Source organism: Cynara cardunculus, assembly GCF_001531365.2.
Source record: "Cynara cardunculus var. scolymus isolate 2C chromosome LG 15, CcrdV1, whole genome shotgun sequence".
NCBI lineage: Eukaryota > Viridiplantae > Streptophyta > Magnoliopsida > Asterales > Asteraceae > Cynara > Cynara cardunculus.
The window spans coordinates 13,128,979-13,148,180 of NC_037542.1; the positions used below are offsets into that span (position 1 = coordinate 13,128,979).

Below are 19,202 nucleotides of genomic sequence, written 5' to 3' on the forward strand. Positions count from 1 at the left end.
TATAATATTATCTTCTGAATATATGTTCCCAAAATTAGAAATTGCATTAAATATGTTTGTTTTTTATGCAACTTGACAATGAAAAATCCAAATGTGTTGCAATATAATTACAAATCTTTGAGTTAAATGTTGAAGAACTAAAAATTGTGTTAATAAGCTTATTCATGGATTATAAATGTCAATGTTGAAGTTATCTTTTCAAATAAAATGTAATTTTGATATATATTTTGTTACAACCGACTGAAACTTTTAAAATTTAAATTTAAAAAACTAAATACACTGATGTATATTATATTATAAAGTATTTGATAAACATAATGGATATTATTTAAAATTCAAGATTGCATGTAAAGTATTGTTTGACGAACATAAGCTAACTTATTTTTTTGGTACACGTTTGGATGAAGATAAACTAACTTATTAAAACGCTAATTGGATAACTTATTTTTGTTACATTTTTCGATTATAATCCTCATTATTGTTAATAATTATTTTTTAGTATTAAAAGGAAAAAAAGATAAACATATTTTACAGAAAATGAGATTTAATTTTTTTTTATATAATAAAATCAAATAATTATTTAATAATTAGGTATCTTTTATAAAGTGATACGTTATTTGGTTGGTGGGATGTAAAATGATATTGAAGTGGTGTTATTTCATTTGCAGATTTCATTCCCATTTTTTAAAAATAAAATTCATTATTGGTATAATCAATTATTTATATTTTATTATTATTTAATAATAATACCAAAAATAAAAATAAAAAATTAAATGATCAATATATATTTGTTATTATTAAACATATTATATAATTATTACAAGGAATAAAAATAGGATAAAATCTATTAAAATAAATAAACACGTATATTTTAGACGAGTAAAGGTCTTTAATTTGTTGTGGCTAGAAAGGCGTATGGGTCAAGGACTAGATGTTTACGCCTTTTGGCTCGCTTCGCAAGTAGCTTTTTGTTGTTTTGGTGGTTTTGGATCGGGATGGGTGGATGGTTTTTTTTTTGTTTCCGATGTTTAAATCTAAAAAGACGTTCCCGAATAACTAAATCATTCTCGTATATCTAACTAGCACTCATCTTTTCATGGTGTCGTTGGTATCATTCCCATTAAAGACTTGATACATGTGCGGACGAACAAAAATGGTTAAGTTCAACGCCCAGTAAGTTCAAACAGTTTTCATTATAATTATAAAATGGTAAAAACTGAAAGAGTGTTTATTTAAATAACAACTTCTAAAATGGAATGTTTATATCATAGTAAAAACATCTTTCAGTGACGAGGGAGATTTGTTTCCATTGATCGCACAAAGAAAGTCAATCATCAAATGTTATCGAGTTTCACTCAAGGGTATTGGGCTCCGTATACAACTCTACCGAGTGCCACCGCAAGACCAAGCTCCATATATGACTTTAATAAGTACCACCGGATCCCCCAAGACCTGAGGGTAACCAAGATTCCTACTTGCTCTCTAGATGAGTTTCACCACAAAAGTCATGGGTCTTCGTATACGGCTCCAACGAGCACCGCTAGAAGACCTAGCCCTGTATATGACTCATTAGGGTACCAATGCAGGCTACTAGCTTCGTGTACGACCGATTAGGGTACCATCGAAAATTTTCAAACCATAGCTTGGTGACCACTCGCTATAAATTGTAGCCAAAACATCTAAACTTCCCACCTAAAACAATAAAACATCAACAACTCATAGGTCTTAGAGTCCAACCCCACACGGTTCCTTTCCAAAATACCGACATGACCAAACTTAACCACTCAAAGTCTATCGCTCTTATAGGCGCCAAGCTCAACCATTCCAAGTCTATCCCTCGTATGGTCGCCAAACTACAAAACAGGGATAATAATCCCCCTTTAAACCAATAAACCGACTCTTATACATACAGATCAATTGCATGAGACTAATTGAACGACCAAGGCACATAAAATATGTAACTTTCAAATGAATATGCCACAAGGGTATATAATTCCAAAAGCTCGTGATGGGGCAAATTAAACTAGACAAATGTCCCCTGAGACTCATCTGAGTCAAAACCGAGTAAACGCTCAACAACATAATTGAATATTCAGTAGAACTCATCGTAAACAATTAAAACGCACTCAACCAATGTCTATGCAAATACGTTTTCAAAAAATGACTAAACTCAAAAATTCATCGTTGGTTGCGATAAATCATTTTACAAATGAAAACATACTATTTACATTTCCAAAATATATAATAACATAGTATCATGCATTTTTCCCAAACGATTTATAAAACCAAAAACACTAAATGTGCACCGACCTCAAATAGTTTCCCAAAGAGGAATGGATCATCACCCCCCCCCCCCACACACACACTTTGTGGTTTTATTTATCAAGATGTCCAAAAATCCAAAATACAGACGTTTTACAATGTTTTCTAAAAATCAAGTGTACGGAAATACAAATCTCATCAAATAAATCACACATTTGATAAACATCGAGTAAAATATCTTAAGACTTCAAAACATACATCTTTAGCATGTACAAACTTTTCACAAAACAACTTGAAGTCGCATTATGATGTTATGTTAAACCAAGATTCCAAACCAAACCCCGGCTTCCATTGTGGAGACTCGAGATCCCCAAGATAGACTTCCACATCTATGGTGCAAAGTTTTCAAGAACACCCTTTTGAACTTCCAAGTTATTGTAAAACATCACAAAGAGGAGGAGGCTGAGGTCAGGATGCAAAGTGACCAAACCTTAGGTCAAGAAATGGTAGTTTAGAAGCTTCCCACCAACCCCTAAGAACACTAAGATCCCCCATAATGCTCTTGAAAAGGCTTAAAAATTGGTTCCAGGGCCCCAAATATCTTATAGATCGAGAGAAACATGGACGAGGAGAAGAGTGGGATGAAAATTAGGAAGAAAAGACTCAAAATCGAACTTTAAGTGCAGATCAGGTGCATCCGTCGACCTAGCCCACGACCCAAGTTGTGTCACTAGGTGCCCGTATGCAGCAGCTCACAAACAAAATCCCACATGATCTTGGTTGCAACTTATGTCGCGTGGCAGGTCGCGAGAAGGGTTTTTTCCGCTCGAAAACTCGATTTTTTCCGCCCGCTTCTACTCCCACGCACCCAGTGATGTCTTATTACCAAACCTCACTGCATAATGATCACTTTAAAGCCACACAATCACGAACAAGCTTATAATGAAGACCCCAAAATTACAGGCGTTACACATTGGCTGTTTCATGAACTTTGGATTTCTAAGTTTGACTTTTGCCTGTTGTTTTCGTTTGCTCGGTTTGTTGATGTCTTGTTAATTTTGGTTGTTCTCTTTGCTTTGTTCTTGGTTTTGTTTCGCTCTATTTTCTCATATTGCTTGTATCATGTTGGTTCTACGTCACATAAGATTATGTTTCACTCCTTTATTTTTAATAAATTGTTAAATCTTTCAAAAAAGCTCTCGTTTTTATTCTATGTAATCATAATCTAACTTTTACGGTCTATGGTATGAAAGTATTTATTTTGACACTAAATTTTACTTGCGAAATAAATTTTGACGGATTTTAAAAAGGATGTTTCTTAAAATATACATTTTTTAACTATAAATTTTTAGACATGTTTTTGAATATATTCTCAAAATACTTAAATAAAACTATGATTTATTTTCATGTATTTTGTCATAAAAATATAAACGCGTTTTGAGGTGTAAAGTGGGAGAAAAGAGATATCATGATTAGGGTTTTAAAGCATAAGACATTTTCATTTTGAGAAAATTGGTTTCACACTTGGTTTTTCTTGAACTTGTTCAAAACAAGGATGATGCCTGATTGGTTTGAGATTGCCTCCAAAGATCAAAAGTACCAGGAGGTCTCAGGTTCAAATTCAAGGAGAAATAAAAATCCCCTTGTGGCCATGGAGGTTCAAATGCGGTGACTCCGGGCTATCTGCAAAGCAAGTGGTCATCCTGGAATTAGTCGGCTCGCATAGCGGGTTGGATATCCAGGTTAATAAAAAAAATTATTGTTTGATAAGCCAAAACTGGCTTATAGTTAGTATTTTTGGATTATATACGATAAATTTTAGGGGTAGATTAAATACACTCTGTATTTAATGTTAAGTGCACTCTGTTTACTACTTTTTTCCTTAACACATCAATAATAAGGGGTTGTTTGTTTAACTTTTAATAGTTGAATTAAGTAACAGTCTCTGAATCGTTAAAAGATGAATCTTGTTTGACAAAAGAAGTTTGTCTCTTAATAGTTCTAAACCCTCCGAATGATTTTGTATCTTAGGTCTACTTTAACTATTCAGCGCTCTAATTTCATCGTAAACAATTGTCAAACAATTAAATTTCATTTTGTACTATATCATGAGAGCTTCTTAATCATTCCGACTACTTAATTATTTTGCACCAAACCATTCTGCAACTGCTAAACAACCCCTACAACTTAATTTTTATATTTTTTTAATGATTTAATCTGATTTTAATATAAACGAGATGTATATATCATTATCTATAAATTAAACTCGTACACTTTTATATTCCTGAATACCATTCTGGTCAATAGCTTTTTGTTAAGTTGGTAGCTTTTTGAAAAGTTGTTTCCAATAGATTTTAATAATTTTTAAAATTTCCTTTCACTTTTTTCAATATATTATTAAATGAAGTAAAACCTAAACATACATTCCTAAACACTTTAATTTAACTTATCATTTAGTTTTTTTAAGAAAAAAAAATCCAAAATTCTTAATAAATTATTACATTTTAAGTGATTTAAGTCCTTAAATTATTTTATAACAAACAAATCATTAAAGAGTTAGGTTCGTGAACATTTTTTTAACGAATAAATCCTTATATTTATAAATGAAATAAAATTACTTTTACTATAAATTATTTTGATGAGTAAGATTTTAGTACATCAAAATGTATTGAATGCAACAATTTACTAGGTAAACGTTTACTTGGGTAAGAGTTATAATCTTCACTTACCAGGTAAGATTCTCCATCATTCTCATCATTCTTATCCGGTAAAATTTTTGATCCTTATCATATTCATCAAAGAAATTTATTTGATAAGTACTTAACAAGTAAACGTTTAATAAATATCCTCTTAAAGTGTATAAAGTTGGTTTTCCCCTATAATGACGGGACTAAATTTATAATTAAAAAGAAAAAAAAATAGTTAAAAATAACAGCTAATCCCATAAATAGGGTTTCTGATTGATATAGCTGTTGCCTTCTGTATCATCTGCTTAATTATTGCTCTCTTGCTACACTGCCATTATCTTCATCATTATCCCACCAATAATATACACATACATATACATACACACATATATATATACACTCCTCCACTTTCATTTATCCACACACACTCTTCCTCGTATCTGGATTCATCACTCGAATCTTTCTTTCACTGTAAGCTCTCCTACTTGAAACCCAACCTTGTTCAAACTTTGGATTAATTCTTTCCTTCTTACGGACTTGTTTCTCTACTTTCTTGCAGTACGTACAACAAGAATGATGCGTCATAGATGGGGAGGAGGGCATCTGGTGTGGATGTGTCTCTGTGTGTTGGCAATGGCGGATATCACCATGGGAGCAGCTCCAAGGACGCCGGTAGCTGTACCTTTTGGAAGGAACTATGTCCCCACTTGGGCATTCGACCATATCAAATACTTCAATGGTGGTTCTGAGATCCAACTATCTTTAGACAAATACACAGGCACTGGCTTCCAATCCAAAGGATCTTACCTCTTCGGCCATTTCAGTATGCAGATTAAGATGGTTCCCGGAGATTCCGCCGGCACCGTCACCGCCTTTTATGTATGTGTATATATAATCTCTCTTAAACCATTCCCATTCCCATTCCCATTCCCATTCTCACTCTTACTGTCTGTGTATAAATCAAGCTAAAAATGTGTGGTTTTATTGGAATCATCGCAGCTTTCGTCGCAAAACTCTGAGCATGACGAGATAGATTTTGAGTTTTTGGGGAACAGAACAGGGCAGCCGTACATTCTTCAGACCAACGTCTTCACCGGCGGGAAGGGTGACCGGGAGCAACGCATCTACCTTTGGTTTGATCCCACCAAAGCTTATCACTCCTACTCCGTTCTCTGGAATCTTTACCAGATTGTGTAAGTATTGCTTCTTTCTTTGCAGCCTGGCCTCCGGCCGGCCATATACTTACATATATCTATATATATATATATATATATAATATTATTGGGATTTGGGCATGCAGGTTTTTTGTGGATGATGTTCCAATCAGGGTGTTTAAGAACAGTAAAGATTTGGGGGTTAGATTTCCATTCAACCAACCGATGAAGATTTACTCGAGCCTATGGAATGCCGACGATTGGGCGACGAGAGGTGGGTTGGAGAAGACCGATTGGTCAAAGGGACCATTTGTTGCAGCCTACAAGAGTTTCCACATCGACGGCTGTGAATCATCGGTAAATGCAAAGTTCTGTGCAACCCAAGGCAAACAATGGTGGGACCAGAAGGATTTCCAAGATCTTGATGCTTACCAATGGCGTCGTCTCCGATGGGTTCGTAGTAAATACACCATTTACAACTATTGCACTGACCGTAAGCGATTCCCCACCATGGCACCTGAATGCAAGAGAGATCGCGACGTCTAAATCAATGGATTCCATATATTATTCTCATCCGATTTGAATCCTATATAATATAATATTTATGAAGTGAGGATCGAATTTATGATGGGATTTCAGTCAAACTTCCCCATCTTAATCACAAATATATGTAATCCTATGTTGTCATTGTATTCTTTCTTCCACCTTATTATTCAATTATTCCCACTTTATAAGGACTTGTACCAATCTTTATGTTGAAAATCTACTAATTACTGAATAATATTGTCGAATTTACATGTTTTTATGATAAAGAACGGATCTTTTCTTGATGATCTTTGGACCCTTTTATCGGCTCGATTAGCCCATTAACATGGATCATGAAAATTCCGCCGACCCACTTCCCATTCTTTATGATAATGAAACCAATCGATCAAAACCTTCGTGACTTCTTCGGGGCAACATGACTGCTCCACCATTGTCAATCGTCTTTGCTCATCCTGTTGTCACATCCATCTCCGGTCATGGTCTCCAACCACTTCAGGATACAAGCCATGAAAATGGACTAAAACATAGTTTACGAATTGTAAGGGCTAAAACCAGAAAACAGGCATAGAAAAGGGACCAAAAATGTAGTTCACTCTATATAGAAAGAAAGGAACAAAAGGGTGGATTCCCATAAACAGAAAAAGGGGGAGGAGAGACGAGAGAAAGAAAGATAACTAAGAGAGCAATATCATAGATAACACATTACACGGGGAGAAGAAGGGGCTTCTCCACGAGCAAATAAAAATCCCTTTTTTAAACAATTTGTTTCTGGCACTTTGAATCTGTCTGATCGATAACAATATTGGGTTGCTTTGTTTCCTTGGCCCCATCAACCTTTCTTAACAAAGAAAAGGTCAGGATTCTTCTCAAGATCTTGTTCGTAATGCATCAAGAATTTGGGATTTCAAATTTGATTTTATGCTCGTTTTCGTCGTAGGATTTTTGGGGCCTTTTTTGGGAAGCATTGCAACCTTGATTTGGCCATGAACAAGACTTCCTGCCCTTCTCGCGGATTATCCGATAAGCAAAACAGCAATAAAAATGTCAATGCCCCTTCACTCCGCCTTTACCAAGTTTGGAAAGGAAACAATGTATGATTATGATTCAATGTTCTTTTTTTATAGGCATATATTATAATCAGAGAGTTTATTCTCATTATAACAACACAAACTAGATGAACAAGACCCAATTTCCATTTTTAAATCTGAAGAAATCTACCTTGCCATCATCAAAATGGTTGATGATTCATGTTGGTTTTGTTTCTGGGTGGAAAGGGAAATTGCTTAAGGTGTTGTAATTGTTTTCTTTTTTGCAGATTTTTGCCTTAGGAGGCAGATTAATATTTGGTCCTGATGCCAGGTCCCTTTACCTTACTATTAGCCTCATTGTGGTTCCTGTAATCTTGTTTTGCTCTCTGGTTTCTCAAACTCTTGTGGATAACTTCCCCAATAACTTAGGCCCTCTTTTAGTAGCTATTCCTGCTGTCTTCACTGTATATGTGAGTTGTTTCTTCCTCTATGTTATGATTCTGGTTTATTGCAATCTTTCTTTTGCTCATTCTAGTGCTGCAAACAACAAATTGATGAAAAAGAACAAGTGACATACTATTATGTTGATGAATCTGACTTGCTTATGTTGTGAGCAACCACCAAAGCTAAGAAGAAGGCTCCTTTATGAATAAAATTTGGTATTGTGAAAAAAGAAAAACAATGATCTATTACCTTCATATCCGGAGATACGATTGTCTGAACTAGCTCTACAATGGTCTTTTTGGTTAAATGGCCTTTCTGACAAGTTCTTTTAATTCCATGACCTTCTAATCTTAAAGGCTCAAGGAGCACTTAGGGGCAAAGGGGTTTCGGGGCCTAGGCGTGAGGCATGGGCCTCAGAAATGTGAGGCGCATCTTACAAAAAAGTGTGTATATATATATATATACACACACACAGAGTTATACACAACTCAAATATGTAGCAAGAACTCCAGTGCAGCAACCAGCAGTACTTCGATAGAGGCAGACGGGTGATTGAGTGAAGGGTTAAAACGTGAGCCATGAGGAAGAAGTTTTAAGGTCTGGGTATTTAAAGAGAAAGAGACTTGAAGTTATAATAACCGGGTATTTAATGACTTATATCATCTATTTAATAGCTGTTCTTTTAAGAAGTCTAGGAGATAAGAAGTTGAGAAAACTTATTCAATATTGGGGTTTGACTTGGTATTTAGTAACTCTTTATGAGGTGCGCCTAGGCCCACAAGGCGCCTCAGCGAAGGCGTTGGGCCTTAGTGAGCCTCGTGAATACGCCTAGCCTCAACTTCTAAAAAACCCAAGACCTTGAGTCTTATGAGCCTCCGAGCCTAGGCTCTTTCTTTTAACAACTATGCTTCTAATAGGTTTGGGAATACATTTGATAGAAAAATCCTACTTCCATACACGAGAATGCCTTAAAACATGTTAGAAGGTGATGGATTTAAAAAAGCAGTTGTCAGGAGGTCATTTAGCTAAATAACCCGGCTTTTTTAAGACGAACAAACGCATCAAGGGTCATTAAGCCGATTCATAAGGTTTGATGAAAAATGGATTTGAACAACTTATTGTTAGCTTAAGATTTATGAAGCCTTGGTCTTTGCTAAATGGGCTTTGATTGTATGAGGTTGTCATATACTGCAGATTCTTGTCCTTATCTTTCTTGTTTCTGCAAGAGATCCTGGCATTATTCCGCGAAATCCACCAAATCCAGACTTAGATGATGATTGGGATGCCTGTAGCATGTCTACTGACTGGGCAGCAAGCGGTCGATATCTTCCACCTACAAAAAGCGTTAATGTTAATGGAATGGTCGTGAGGGTCAAGTTTTGTCAAACTTGCATGCTTTATCGTCCTCCAAGATGCTCACATTGCTCTGTTTGTAATAACTGTGTTGACCGCTTTGATCATCATTGCCCATGGGTAGGACAGTGTATCGGCAAGGTATGCTTCTTCTAGTCATATCCTTTTGCTTATTCTTACATATACATGCAAACCTTAACCATGTTTGCGTAGAAGAAAGTTCAAACTAGAACCATAAATAGATTGAGAACGTGATAACCAATTATTTCATGTATTATTCATGATGAATAACAACAACGAATAATCATCAATGTCATGCTTTTTATGATGAATATCATGTATTTTATGATGAATATCTATCATGACACTCATCATCAATAAAGCATAAGAATAGTTGGGTTTTTAGGTTATCAAATATTTGTCGTTTCCATTTGTGAACTTGCCCTCGTCCGCGTAATAACCCTTATCATTCTAGGAAAAAAGTTGCAATTTTTATTTCTTTTAAGGTAACACTGACACATGAAGGAATTACAAGCAACACATAAAACTAAGAGCATGTATGTTAGCAGCTTAATAGGACTCGCAACTTATTTAGTCCGCTATATATGATTGTTTGGCAGTGGCTTAATGATATAGAAAGTGGCTTATTCGGTAAGCTTTTAGCGGAGAGCTTGATGCAAAAAGACAAGTTTTTTCCAAAGCTGCCCCTACCATTTAAAAAACACGCTTCTTCTATCTATGAAAAACCCTCCCATACAAAAACCTTTTCAGTCTATACAGACATATTAATCCACACAGGACTTGATGGAAAACCAACCAAACAGCCCCTAACCATGCTCATATCACCTATCGATATGCCATAATCACAATACGAGAAGTGCACTTTTATTCTCAAAGTCTCACATTTTTTTGCACTCGAGATTAGAAATGGATCAGATACAAACACATAAGTACATAATGTGTTAAGATGGCCTTTAATTCTTGTTTTCAAGAATCGAGATAGAAATGGTTACTTTTCTTCTGTTAATATTATCACTCGAGTTGGAAAGTTATATATCTAACAATACCAAACTTGTGAATTTCAGAGGAACTACCTATACTTTTTCATGTTTGTATCCTCAACAGCACTGCTGTGCCTTTATGTTTTCGCTATGTGTTGGGTAAACATCATCTTGATTATGAACGCCAAGAATTGCAGCCTCTGGGAAGCTTTTATGAAGTCTCCTGCATCAGGGATTCTTATATCATACACGTTTACAGTTTCGTGGTTTGTAGGAGGCCTCTCCGTGTTTCATCTTTATTTGGTCATCACCAATCAGGTATCTTTTTCGCTACAATAAAATGGGTCTTTTAGGATGGGCGTCCTACCAAAGTACTTGATAATGGTGTTACAATAAGTTGTTGACGACCTGAACAAGTTCTAATAAGTTGAAGCTATTGAAAAATGAGGCTTTTTTGTGTCCTATTAGATTAACCCAAATTTGTCGATAGAATTTGTTTAGGTCACCTATTTTCATCCTAACAACTTATTGTAATGCCATTATAACTTAATAAATTACAAGTCCTATCAAGGGCGCGCTTGGTACATGGGACTGGATAGTACAAAATATTGTTGTCCCACGTTTGGTATGAGATTTAGACTGGGACAAGACCGAGCTTGAGTAGGACAAAAATGCGTTTTTTTCTAGTCCCACCAAAATGTGTGGAACAATATTGATAAATTACTAAACTTCCCAAGTTTTTTAAAACCCTATAACCTGTCACACTTCTTTCCCCGTCCAGTTCTGTCCATGTAGGGTGCATTTGATATCAAGACACATCATAGAACAAGACAAAACAGTTGTAAAGCGTTTGATAAGACATAATCTGGATGGGATATAACAGATAAAATGACCAATTTACCTCTAATAAGTTGTTCATATATTTTGATTAATTATGTAATTTATTAAGTTATAATAAAATAAATAGTTTTTAAACAAAATATATTATTAAAAAATATTATCAAGACAATCAAAATGACATCAAAATAAAAGTTTATGTAGTTTCCAATTTTTCATCTGTACCTTTTCTGTGTTATTTTATTATTGCTAATATAGTAAATTACATAAATTAATCAAAAATATAGAAATGGTATAAAAATAATATTTTGATGACAGTAAAGTGAAATTTTAAAGATCATAAAATACCATAAATAAAAATTTAAGAATGAATAAAATGTAAAGAGAAATGTTTATTTGATGTCTTAGAAGAGAATTAGGTTTAATCTTGAGGTTATATTTGTAAAATCTCGGTCTATCCAGCTTGTTCCATGGGGTGGGGGGTGAAAGAACACCTGTTCCACTCTGTCCTGTTAAACGTGGAATATTGATCCCTGATCTGTTCTATCATGTCCAGTGTACCAAATGCACTGCCTAGGACTGCTAGACCCCCCATTTTTTAGTGTTTCCTCATTGTTCTTCTTATCAATTCCATTTCCCAGTTTCTGAAAGTTGTCCTTTTTATGCAGACTACTTATGAGAATTTCCGATATAGATACGAAAGAAGGATGAATCCCTATAACCATGGATGTGCTAGTAATATCAAGGACGTCCTCTTCTCCAAGATACCCCCCTCCCAACATAAATTCCGTTCATTCGTAAAACCTGAATGGTATTCTCAATACAACAGTTCAAGATACTTTGCATACGCCTTCAGCGGCAACTATACAAAGAAAAGCTATGACACAGATGTTTCTTACGAGGGAAGTGAGTTTGATTTGGAGAGATGTGAGACCCATCAAACGGATCATTCGGGTAAATGGTCGAACGGGCCTGAATTGCATAGATTGGCGTCGAAGTTTATAGCAGAAAATGTAACTAGAGAGAAATCTAAGAAAAATGGAGGACTATAAAGTCATCTGCTGCCAATAGGAAGGCAAAACAAGATAGAAATAGGTGTCCTGTCTGAATGGATCATACAGGGGGTCTCTCCCTCTCTTTTTTGTTTCTCTTTTTCCTTGTTCCCATTGTTTTTTAGTTGGGGGCTATAAAATGTGAAGATGTTTGGATTTTTTGTTCTTGTGGGGTGTAGCTATAACTTTTGCTTAGCAACTGATATTCATCAATGAATGGATTAAAAGTTGCCAAGTTAATATGGGTATCTGTTGGTTTCTTTCCAAACCCATTTCTGGTTAGGATATACTGCGTTTGTTTGCTTTTGTTTGTTGGTTTCTTTAACAACCCGAAGATTTTGTAAGTAGATGGATGTTGACTGTTTGAAGGGCTATAGTTCGTTTATTTTTCAAGAAAATGTGATAAGATGCAATGTAGGACTCGTATGTGTATCTTATGTTTACGTATTGTTCCTTACTTCTTGATCTGTACATTCTACGTCTTCTGAAAGAACCATGTCTTGAACCAATCAACATAATGGTACAGAGGTAAATGTTGTCTTAATCCTTACAGGTTACTTCTGCTAACTAAACGATCTTAGTATATCCAGCAGGGGCCGGTGGTGGGATATATGCATACCTGACATCTACATCTATTCGAAATGATAGAGTGGTTGTTTTCTTCAAGACCCTAGGCCGGTTACTTATGTTAATGTGTTGCATGGGAACTTGACTTGTTCTCTTCGATGGGTTGCATTTTGATCCTTAGCATGTCTACCAATCTGTTACCACCTACATTCTAATGATATATTGGATTCGTTTGATAACTTCAATTGAATTACCTTCAACAATTGTTATGAAGATTATGCTGATGACTATTGTAGCAGTAAGCAGTTGCCTTGTTTTTTTACACATCGAAAGCGTGTAAAATTTGTGCATATGTTGAATTACATTAGATGTTATTAGTATAGTTAATTTGTCGTCAGTTTTCATAGTAAACTACAATTGAAAGAGGGCATGTGCCTATCGATTTTCTAACCGGAGTTTAGCGTCGAAGATATTTTTTGAACATAATGGAATTGTTGTTATTTTAATCATAATTTCAACACCAACATTATTATTATTATTAGTAATTATATTGATAAATTAATAATAAATACTTGATAAATGTAATTGAATTTTATTAAATATGTTACATAATGGTGTCAAACCGATAATAAAAAGTTTTTGAAAAAGTTACTCTTCTTACTTATAATAAGTTGATATGTACTTTTGTAGAAAAATATAAGTTATTTCAAATAAACAATCCCATACACCCGTAGTAGAGTAATTTAAAAATACAAATATTTAATTTAACATGAAATTTATATAATAAAATTCAAATTAATCACTCAAAATCGTAAAAAGTAGGATTAGCATTTTGCAAGTCACTTGGGTGCAATGGTATATGATACATACCCAAACCCTAGGCCTTCTTAATCGTCGATCCTGCAATCAATCATCCAAACGAACCAAAAATCAGAAGGAACTTGTTAATTCGTTAGAAGTACTGTATAGATTATACGTCGGTATTTGCCAATAGAAAATCGAGGGTTTCTTCATTCTCAGGAGTCCCGTTTCAGTTGATTTCATCAGCTTCACAACAAGGTAATCTCCCCCCCCCCCTCTCTCTGCATTTACTCATATATTACATGTATTCATTAGTATATTGCAGATGGTGTTATCGTTTTCTTTTCTTTTATTTTTGCGGATTGAATGGTTGAGTTGATAAGTTTTTGGGACTCGAAACCATCAATTTGGGATTTTTTTTAAGTTGAGTGATTCCAGTATTTAATTCTTCAATTTGTTGAATTAAGAATTGTGGTGGTGGCGGCATATGCATAGTGGCGACTACAATCTCAATCTCAATCGACCTTCGCTCAGTTCGTCCTCCCTCGACTCTCGCCTCGCTCACGGACGAACTCACGAACATAAACAAATTCGCGATTCACGAATCGAAATCGCAATCGGCCTTGACTCAATCGGCTCTCGCTTCTCGAGTCTCGACCATTGACCGGCTCTCGGCCTCTCGCTCTCGCATCTTGTGACTTGTGAGGTTAGGGTTATTTACTTTACTTGTTTTTTTTTATGTTTCTAATTCTTGTTTGATTGCAAGCTGTGAAATTGGTCCTCTGTGGTTTGTCATTTGTGTTTCTAGTACTGTTACTGTATCACTGATTCACTGTATGTATAATGTTAATGTATCATGTATGCCTAAATCCTAATTGAAATCCATGCCTTTTGCTGCCAATCTATCATTTGTTAATTGTTGGGTGGTTGACCTAAAGATGTCTATAAGACTATAAACCTCTTGTTCCTCGGCAGTCGACTCTTGCCTCTCGCTCTCTCGACTCTCGACTGCACAAAATCTGATGATTTAGATTGTTATTTGAAGATTTGATCTTTTGTTTAGATTAGGGATTTAGGGTTATTTTGTTTAATTGTTTAGTTTAGGTTAGGGTCATTTAACTTATCTTGTTTAGTTAGGTTTTACCCAAATGTTAAAACTTTGATCATTACATAGCAAGAGCTAAAACCATAAAAACTTGTTTCTTGCCTGACAATAGGTTCATTATGCATTTCATGGTAAGTTGTTGTGTATGTCATCAAACTTATCTGTACCCCGGTAGTAAGATTGATACTCCTTATTTCTTTAATCCCAGCCTAGGTACAGGAAAAGAGGAGAGGAAAGTAATTTGCTGCAGAAATTATCAGAAGCTTGCATTGTTGATTTCTCTTAGATTGACTCTTCAACTGCACAAGTAAGTTTTTATGTTCATGGGTTTTAACTGAAGTTTTGTTGTTCATGGCATAAGTTCTATACTTTTTATGTTTGTTTAAAGTTAAATGAATACTATTGTTATTAATTGATCTAGTTGCTCATCGAATCAATCAAGCCTATCTCTGGAGTTTTAGTTCTTCATTCTGTGATTAATATTCAAGTTATCATCCACCTATTTTTGTTCTAATCCCATTAGATTTTTATGTATATTACCACAACTTCAGCAGCTATAATATAGTTGAACAAACCTATAAATGTGCACTAGTTAAGTGATGATTTGCCCTCACTTGAATGTGCAGTAGCTAATTCACTTGACTGTTCTCCCTTAACTTTGCAATTTTACATATGAAACTCATGATTGTCATTGGTCAAGACCCTAAATATGATTATATGAAACACATGATAGACTAACGGAGTCATGCAATAGCTAATTCCATAGGCAAATACCTTAAGTGACTAAAACTAGGAGGACAAAATTAGTGAAGTAGGAATGAGCCATTGATGTTGTAGAGTGTAAACAATTGACGAAGAACCAACCAATTAAATGTTTGGAGTTGGATTGAGAAGGTACTAGTGTTGATTTTGCTTTATATAGAAGATGTGGGATGTAGTAAATGGGACAAGTAGATGAGTTGGTGTTATGATGCTCCTTATTTTGGTTTTGGACAAGTAGATGAGTTGGTGTTTAAACGCAAAGGCTATAACAACTTGATTAAAGAAACCTCAGCATATTATTTTAAAGCAAACACTCAACTATAAGATCACACTTATGAACAAAAAACACTAATGGGTCTCTCTGTCTATGAAGGAACAAGCTAGACAATTGTAAATTACCGCACTTGGATGTTTTAAATTGGGCATCATTTGGACTTTTCGCCGTGGGCACCAAAAATCTCAGGACCGGCCCTGAATTGCTTATGTTAATTCATAGATTTGTAGGGACTTTTTAGAGGTTTGAGTTAAGAAAACTTGGTGTATCTTAACATTTTTGGTTGTATATTGGTTTTGTAAGACTCGGTTGCTATGATTGAGTTACCATTGTAGCTTTCAAAAGCAAGCTTGTTGTATAAAGCCTAGTTGAGAATTGAAAATTTTGAGAGAACACATATGGTTTATATTGTTCTTGACTATCTGATACTATATAGGCCATAGCAAATACTTGAGTTTCAAAGATCAAATTTCATATGATTTTCTCCTTTTCACTAGCTACAACATTATGTAGATGAGATGTGTCTCTTAAGAGCACTGGGTTTTTTTTTCACGTTCGTTGTTACTTTTTGTAGCTCGCATTTTTCTGTGTTATGATTTTTGTATTTACAAGCTCCTTGATTATTATAGGTCTTGAGTCCGATCATTTGAAGCTTTGATTAAGACATGAAACGCTCCACAGATGATATTGGTGAGAAATTGCAGGCCAAGAAGCCTGTCTTTCTCACTAAAGCAGAGCGAGAACAATTAGCCCTCAAGCGCCGCCAGGATGAATTTGACGAACAGAAGCGCCGTTCTGAACAGCTTCTTCTCCAGAATAACCCTAATTCTTCATCATCTAAACCCCCACTGTCCTCCGATGATGCCTCTCGGCACCATCGTTCTTCTCGTGATTACGATCGTGACCGTGACCGTGATCGCCGTGATAGAGACAGAGACAGGGATAGGGATAGGGAGCGTGAGAGGGAGAGAGAAAGGGAACGGGACTCTGAGCGGCGGAACCGTGACAGAGAACGCGATGAAGAGCACAAGGCTAGGGAAAGAGCCCGTTTAGAGAAGCTTGCGGAGCGAGAGCGTGAAAAGGAGCTTGAGGCCATCAAGGAGCAGTACTTGGGATCCAAGAAACCTAAGAAAAGGGTAATCAAGCCCAGCGAGAAGTTTCGTTTCTCCTTCGATTGGGAGAACACAGAGGATACTTCTCGTGATATGAACATTCTCTATCAAAACCCTCATGAGGCCCGTCTCCTCTTTGGAAGAGGTTTTCGTGCTGGTATGGATCGCAGGGAGCAGAAAAAGTTGGCTGCAAAGAACGAGAAAGAGTTGAGAGACGAGATTAGGAAGAAGGATGGGATTGAGGAAAGGCCAGAGGAGGCTGCTGCTCAGAGGCTCAAGGAAGAAGCTGCAGATATGTATGATACATTCGACATGAGAGTTGATCGTCACTGGTCGGAGAAGAAACTCGAGGAGATGACAGAGAGAGATTGGAGGATCTTCAGGGAAGATTTTAATATATCTTACAAGGGTTCCAAAATCCCTAGGCCCATGAGGAGTTGGGTTGAAAGTAAGTTGAGTTCTGAGCTCTTGAAAGCGGTAGAGAGGGCTGGTTACAAAACACCATCCCCCATTCAAATGGCTGCTATTCCCCTTGGTCTCCAACAGCGTGATGTAATTGGGGTTGCCGAGACTGGTTCAGGTAAGACTGCTGCCTTTGTTCTTCCTATGTTGACTTACATAACCCGACTTCCTCCCATCAGTGAAGAAAATGAGGCCGAGGGCCCTTATGCGGTTGTCATGGCTCCAACCCGAGAACTTGCACAGCAAATCGAGGAGGAGACTGTTAAGTTCGCCCATTATTTAGGCATCAAAGTTGTTTCCATTGTTGGTGGGCAGTCAATTGAAGAGCAAGGATTCAAGATTAGACAAGGGTGTGAAGTTGTCATTGCTACTCCCGGACGTCTTATCGATTGCCTAGAGAGGCGTTATGCTGTGTTAAACCAGTGTAACTATGTTGTTCTGGATGAGGCTGACCGTATGATTGATATGGGTTTCGAACCTCAAGTTGTTGGTGTTCTGGATGCAATGCCATCAAGCAACTTCAAACCCGAGAATGAGGATGAAGAGCTTGATGAGAAAAGAATATACCGGACCACTTATATGTTCAGTGCGACTATGCCTCCAGCTGTGGAGAGACTAGCTAGAAAGTATCTACGGAACCCTGTTGTTGTGACCATTGGAACTGCAGGAAAGGCAACTGATCTCATTACACAACATGTTATCATGGTGAAGGAATCGGAGAAAATGTCTAGGTTGCAAAAACTGCTGGATGAACTTGTGGATAAGACCGCCATTGTCTTCATAAACACTAAAAAGTCCGCTGACTTTGTATCAAAAACATTGGAAAAGTCTGGTTACCGTGTGACAACTTTGCACGGTGGCAAGTCACAGGAGCAGAGGGAAATCAGCCTTGAAGGTTTTAGGACCAAAAGATTTAACGTTTTGGTAGCGACGGATGTTGCAGGGCGTGGGATCGATATACCTGACGTAGCTCATGTGATAAACTATGATATGCCAGGGAACATTGAAATGTATACTCATCGTATAGGACGTACGGGTCGTGCAGGGAAGACGGGTATAGCGACCACATTCTTGACTCTACATGATACTGATGTGTTTTATGATCTTAAACAGATGCTTACGCAGAGTAATAGTCCCGTGCCGCCTGAACTTGCTAGACACGAGGCTTCAAAGTTCAAGCCTGGATCGATTCCTGATAGACCACCCAGACGTAACGATACAGTTTTTGCGCATTGAGGTAATTACATTATGCTGCATTATCATGTATGTTTAATTACATTAGAAATTGAATCTTGGAACTGGTTTTGATGATGCTATAGCAGGAGTTTAGGCTGGTATTTGTTATTTGTAATTGTTGTTGCTTATTTGATAGCATGAATTTTAATAGATATTTGGTGGACCATCTTTCCATTTGCTTCTTGATCTCTTGTTGTTGCTAGATAATTGATATCTCCATCCTTGGATACACATTAATGCACAGATATGCAACGGATCAAATCTTGTGAGAAGCACAATTCATGGCTGGGCAAGAGACTAAAAATGATCAAGGGTTCAGATCCCTTCTTACGCTTCTCACTTTAACTCTCTTTCTCACACGATCCTTCACCATTACTGATATCTATAATAATATAACAAAAATATTATCGTTTACGTCTTTCATTTATTTCATTGATTGGTTTCATATGTTATCTCCGAATTATAAAAAATTTGGGGTTGTTTACCAAACGCTTACCGGCATGAATCACCATTCTTGCT

General features: G+C 36.2%; 3 protein-coding genes across 4 annotated transcripts; all 3 read left to right on the forward strand.

The window, feature by feature from the left end:
• The first annotated feature begins 5,375 nt into the window (after positions 1 to 5,375).
• Positions 5,376 to 6,911, forward strand: LOC112527323 (probable xyloglucan endotransglucosylase/hydrolase protein B). Its single transcript, XM_025137906.1, has 4 exons — positions 5,376 to 5,420; positions 5,509 to 5,828; positions 5,949 to 6,142; positions 6,250 to 6,911. Exons 2-4 carry the CDS (start codon positions 5,523 to 5,525, stop codon positions 6,647 to 6,649), a joined length of 900 nt encoding a protein of 299 aa, XP_024993674.1. The 5' UTR covers positions 5,376 to 5,420; positions 5,509 to 5,522; the 3' UTR covers positions 6,650 to 6,911.
• Positions 6,912 to 7,632: 721 nt separating this feature from the next.
• Positions 7,633 to 12,364, forward strand: LOC112528706 (probable protein S-acyltransferase 7). Its single transcript, XM_025139728.1, has 5 exons — positions 7,633 to 7,740; positions 7,965 to 8,147; positions 9,316 to 9,615; positions 10,560 to 10,793; positions 11,981 to 12,364. The coding sequence occupies exons 1-5, from the start codon at positions 7,633 to 7,635 to the stop codon at positions 12,362 to 12,364; spliced, it is 1,209 nt and encodes a 402-aa protein (XP_024995496.1).
• A 1,465-nt stretch (positions 12,365 to 13,829) lies between these two features.
• Positions 13,830 to 18,862, forward strand: LOC112528269 (DEAD-box ATP-dependent RNA helicase 21). 2 transcript variants are annotated; one of them, XM_025139262.1, is made up of 4 exons: positions 13,830 to 13,990; positions 14,200 to 14,438; positions 15,046 to 15,144; positions 16,503 to 18,862. In XM_025139262.1, the coding sequence occupies exon 4, from the start codon at positions 16,539 to 16,541 to the stop codon at positions 18,681 to 18,683; it is 2,145 nt and encodes a 714-aa protein (XP_024995030.1). In that variant the 5' UTR covers positions 13,830 to 13,990; positions 14,200 to 14,438; positions 15,046 to 15,144; positions 16,503 to 16,538; the 3' UTR covers positions 18,684 to 18,862. The 2 variants fall into 2 exon arrangements, with proteins under 2 accessions (XP_024995030.1, XP_024995031.1); XM_025139263.1 differs by lacking the exons at positions 13,830 to 13,990; positions 14,200 to 14,438 and having other exon boundaries at positions 14,878 to 15,144.
• The last annotated feature ends 340 nt before the right edge of the window (positions 18,863 to 19,202 follow it).

Bases quoted from the DNA above. Each gene is read 5' to 3' on its own strand.
- LOC112527323 (XM_025137906.1), top strand. From the start codon at position 5,523: ATGATGCGTCATAGATGGGGAGGAGGGCATCTGGTGTGGATGTGTCTC. The intron at 5,829-5,948 runs GTATGTGTATAT...GAATCATCGCAG, and splicing joins GCACCGTCACCGCCTTTTAT to CTTTCGTCGCAAAACTCTGA. The intron at 6,143-6,249 runs GTAAGTATTGCT...TTGGGCATGCAG, and splicing joins TGGAATCTTTACCAGATTGT to GTTTTTTGTGGATGATGTTC.
- LOC112528269 (XM_025139262.1), top strand. From the start codon at position 16,539: ATGAAACGCTCCACAGATGATATTGGTGAGAAATTGCAGGCCAAGAAG.
- LOC112528706 (XM_025139728.1), top strand. From the start codon at position 7,633: ATGAACAAGACTTCCTGCCCTTCTCGCGGATTATCCGATAAGCAAAAC. The intron at 8,148-9,315 runs GTGAGTTGTTTC...CATATACTGCAG, and splicing joins CTGCTGTCTTCACTGTATAT to ATTCTTGTCCTTATCTTTCT. The intron at 9,616-10,559 runs GTATGCTTCTTC...TGTGAATTTCAG, and splicing joins TAGGACAGTGTATCGGCAAG to AGGAACTACCTATACTTTTT.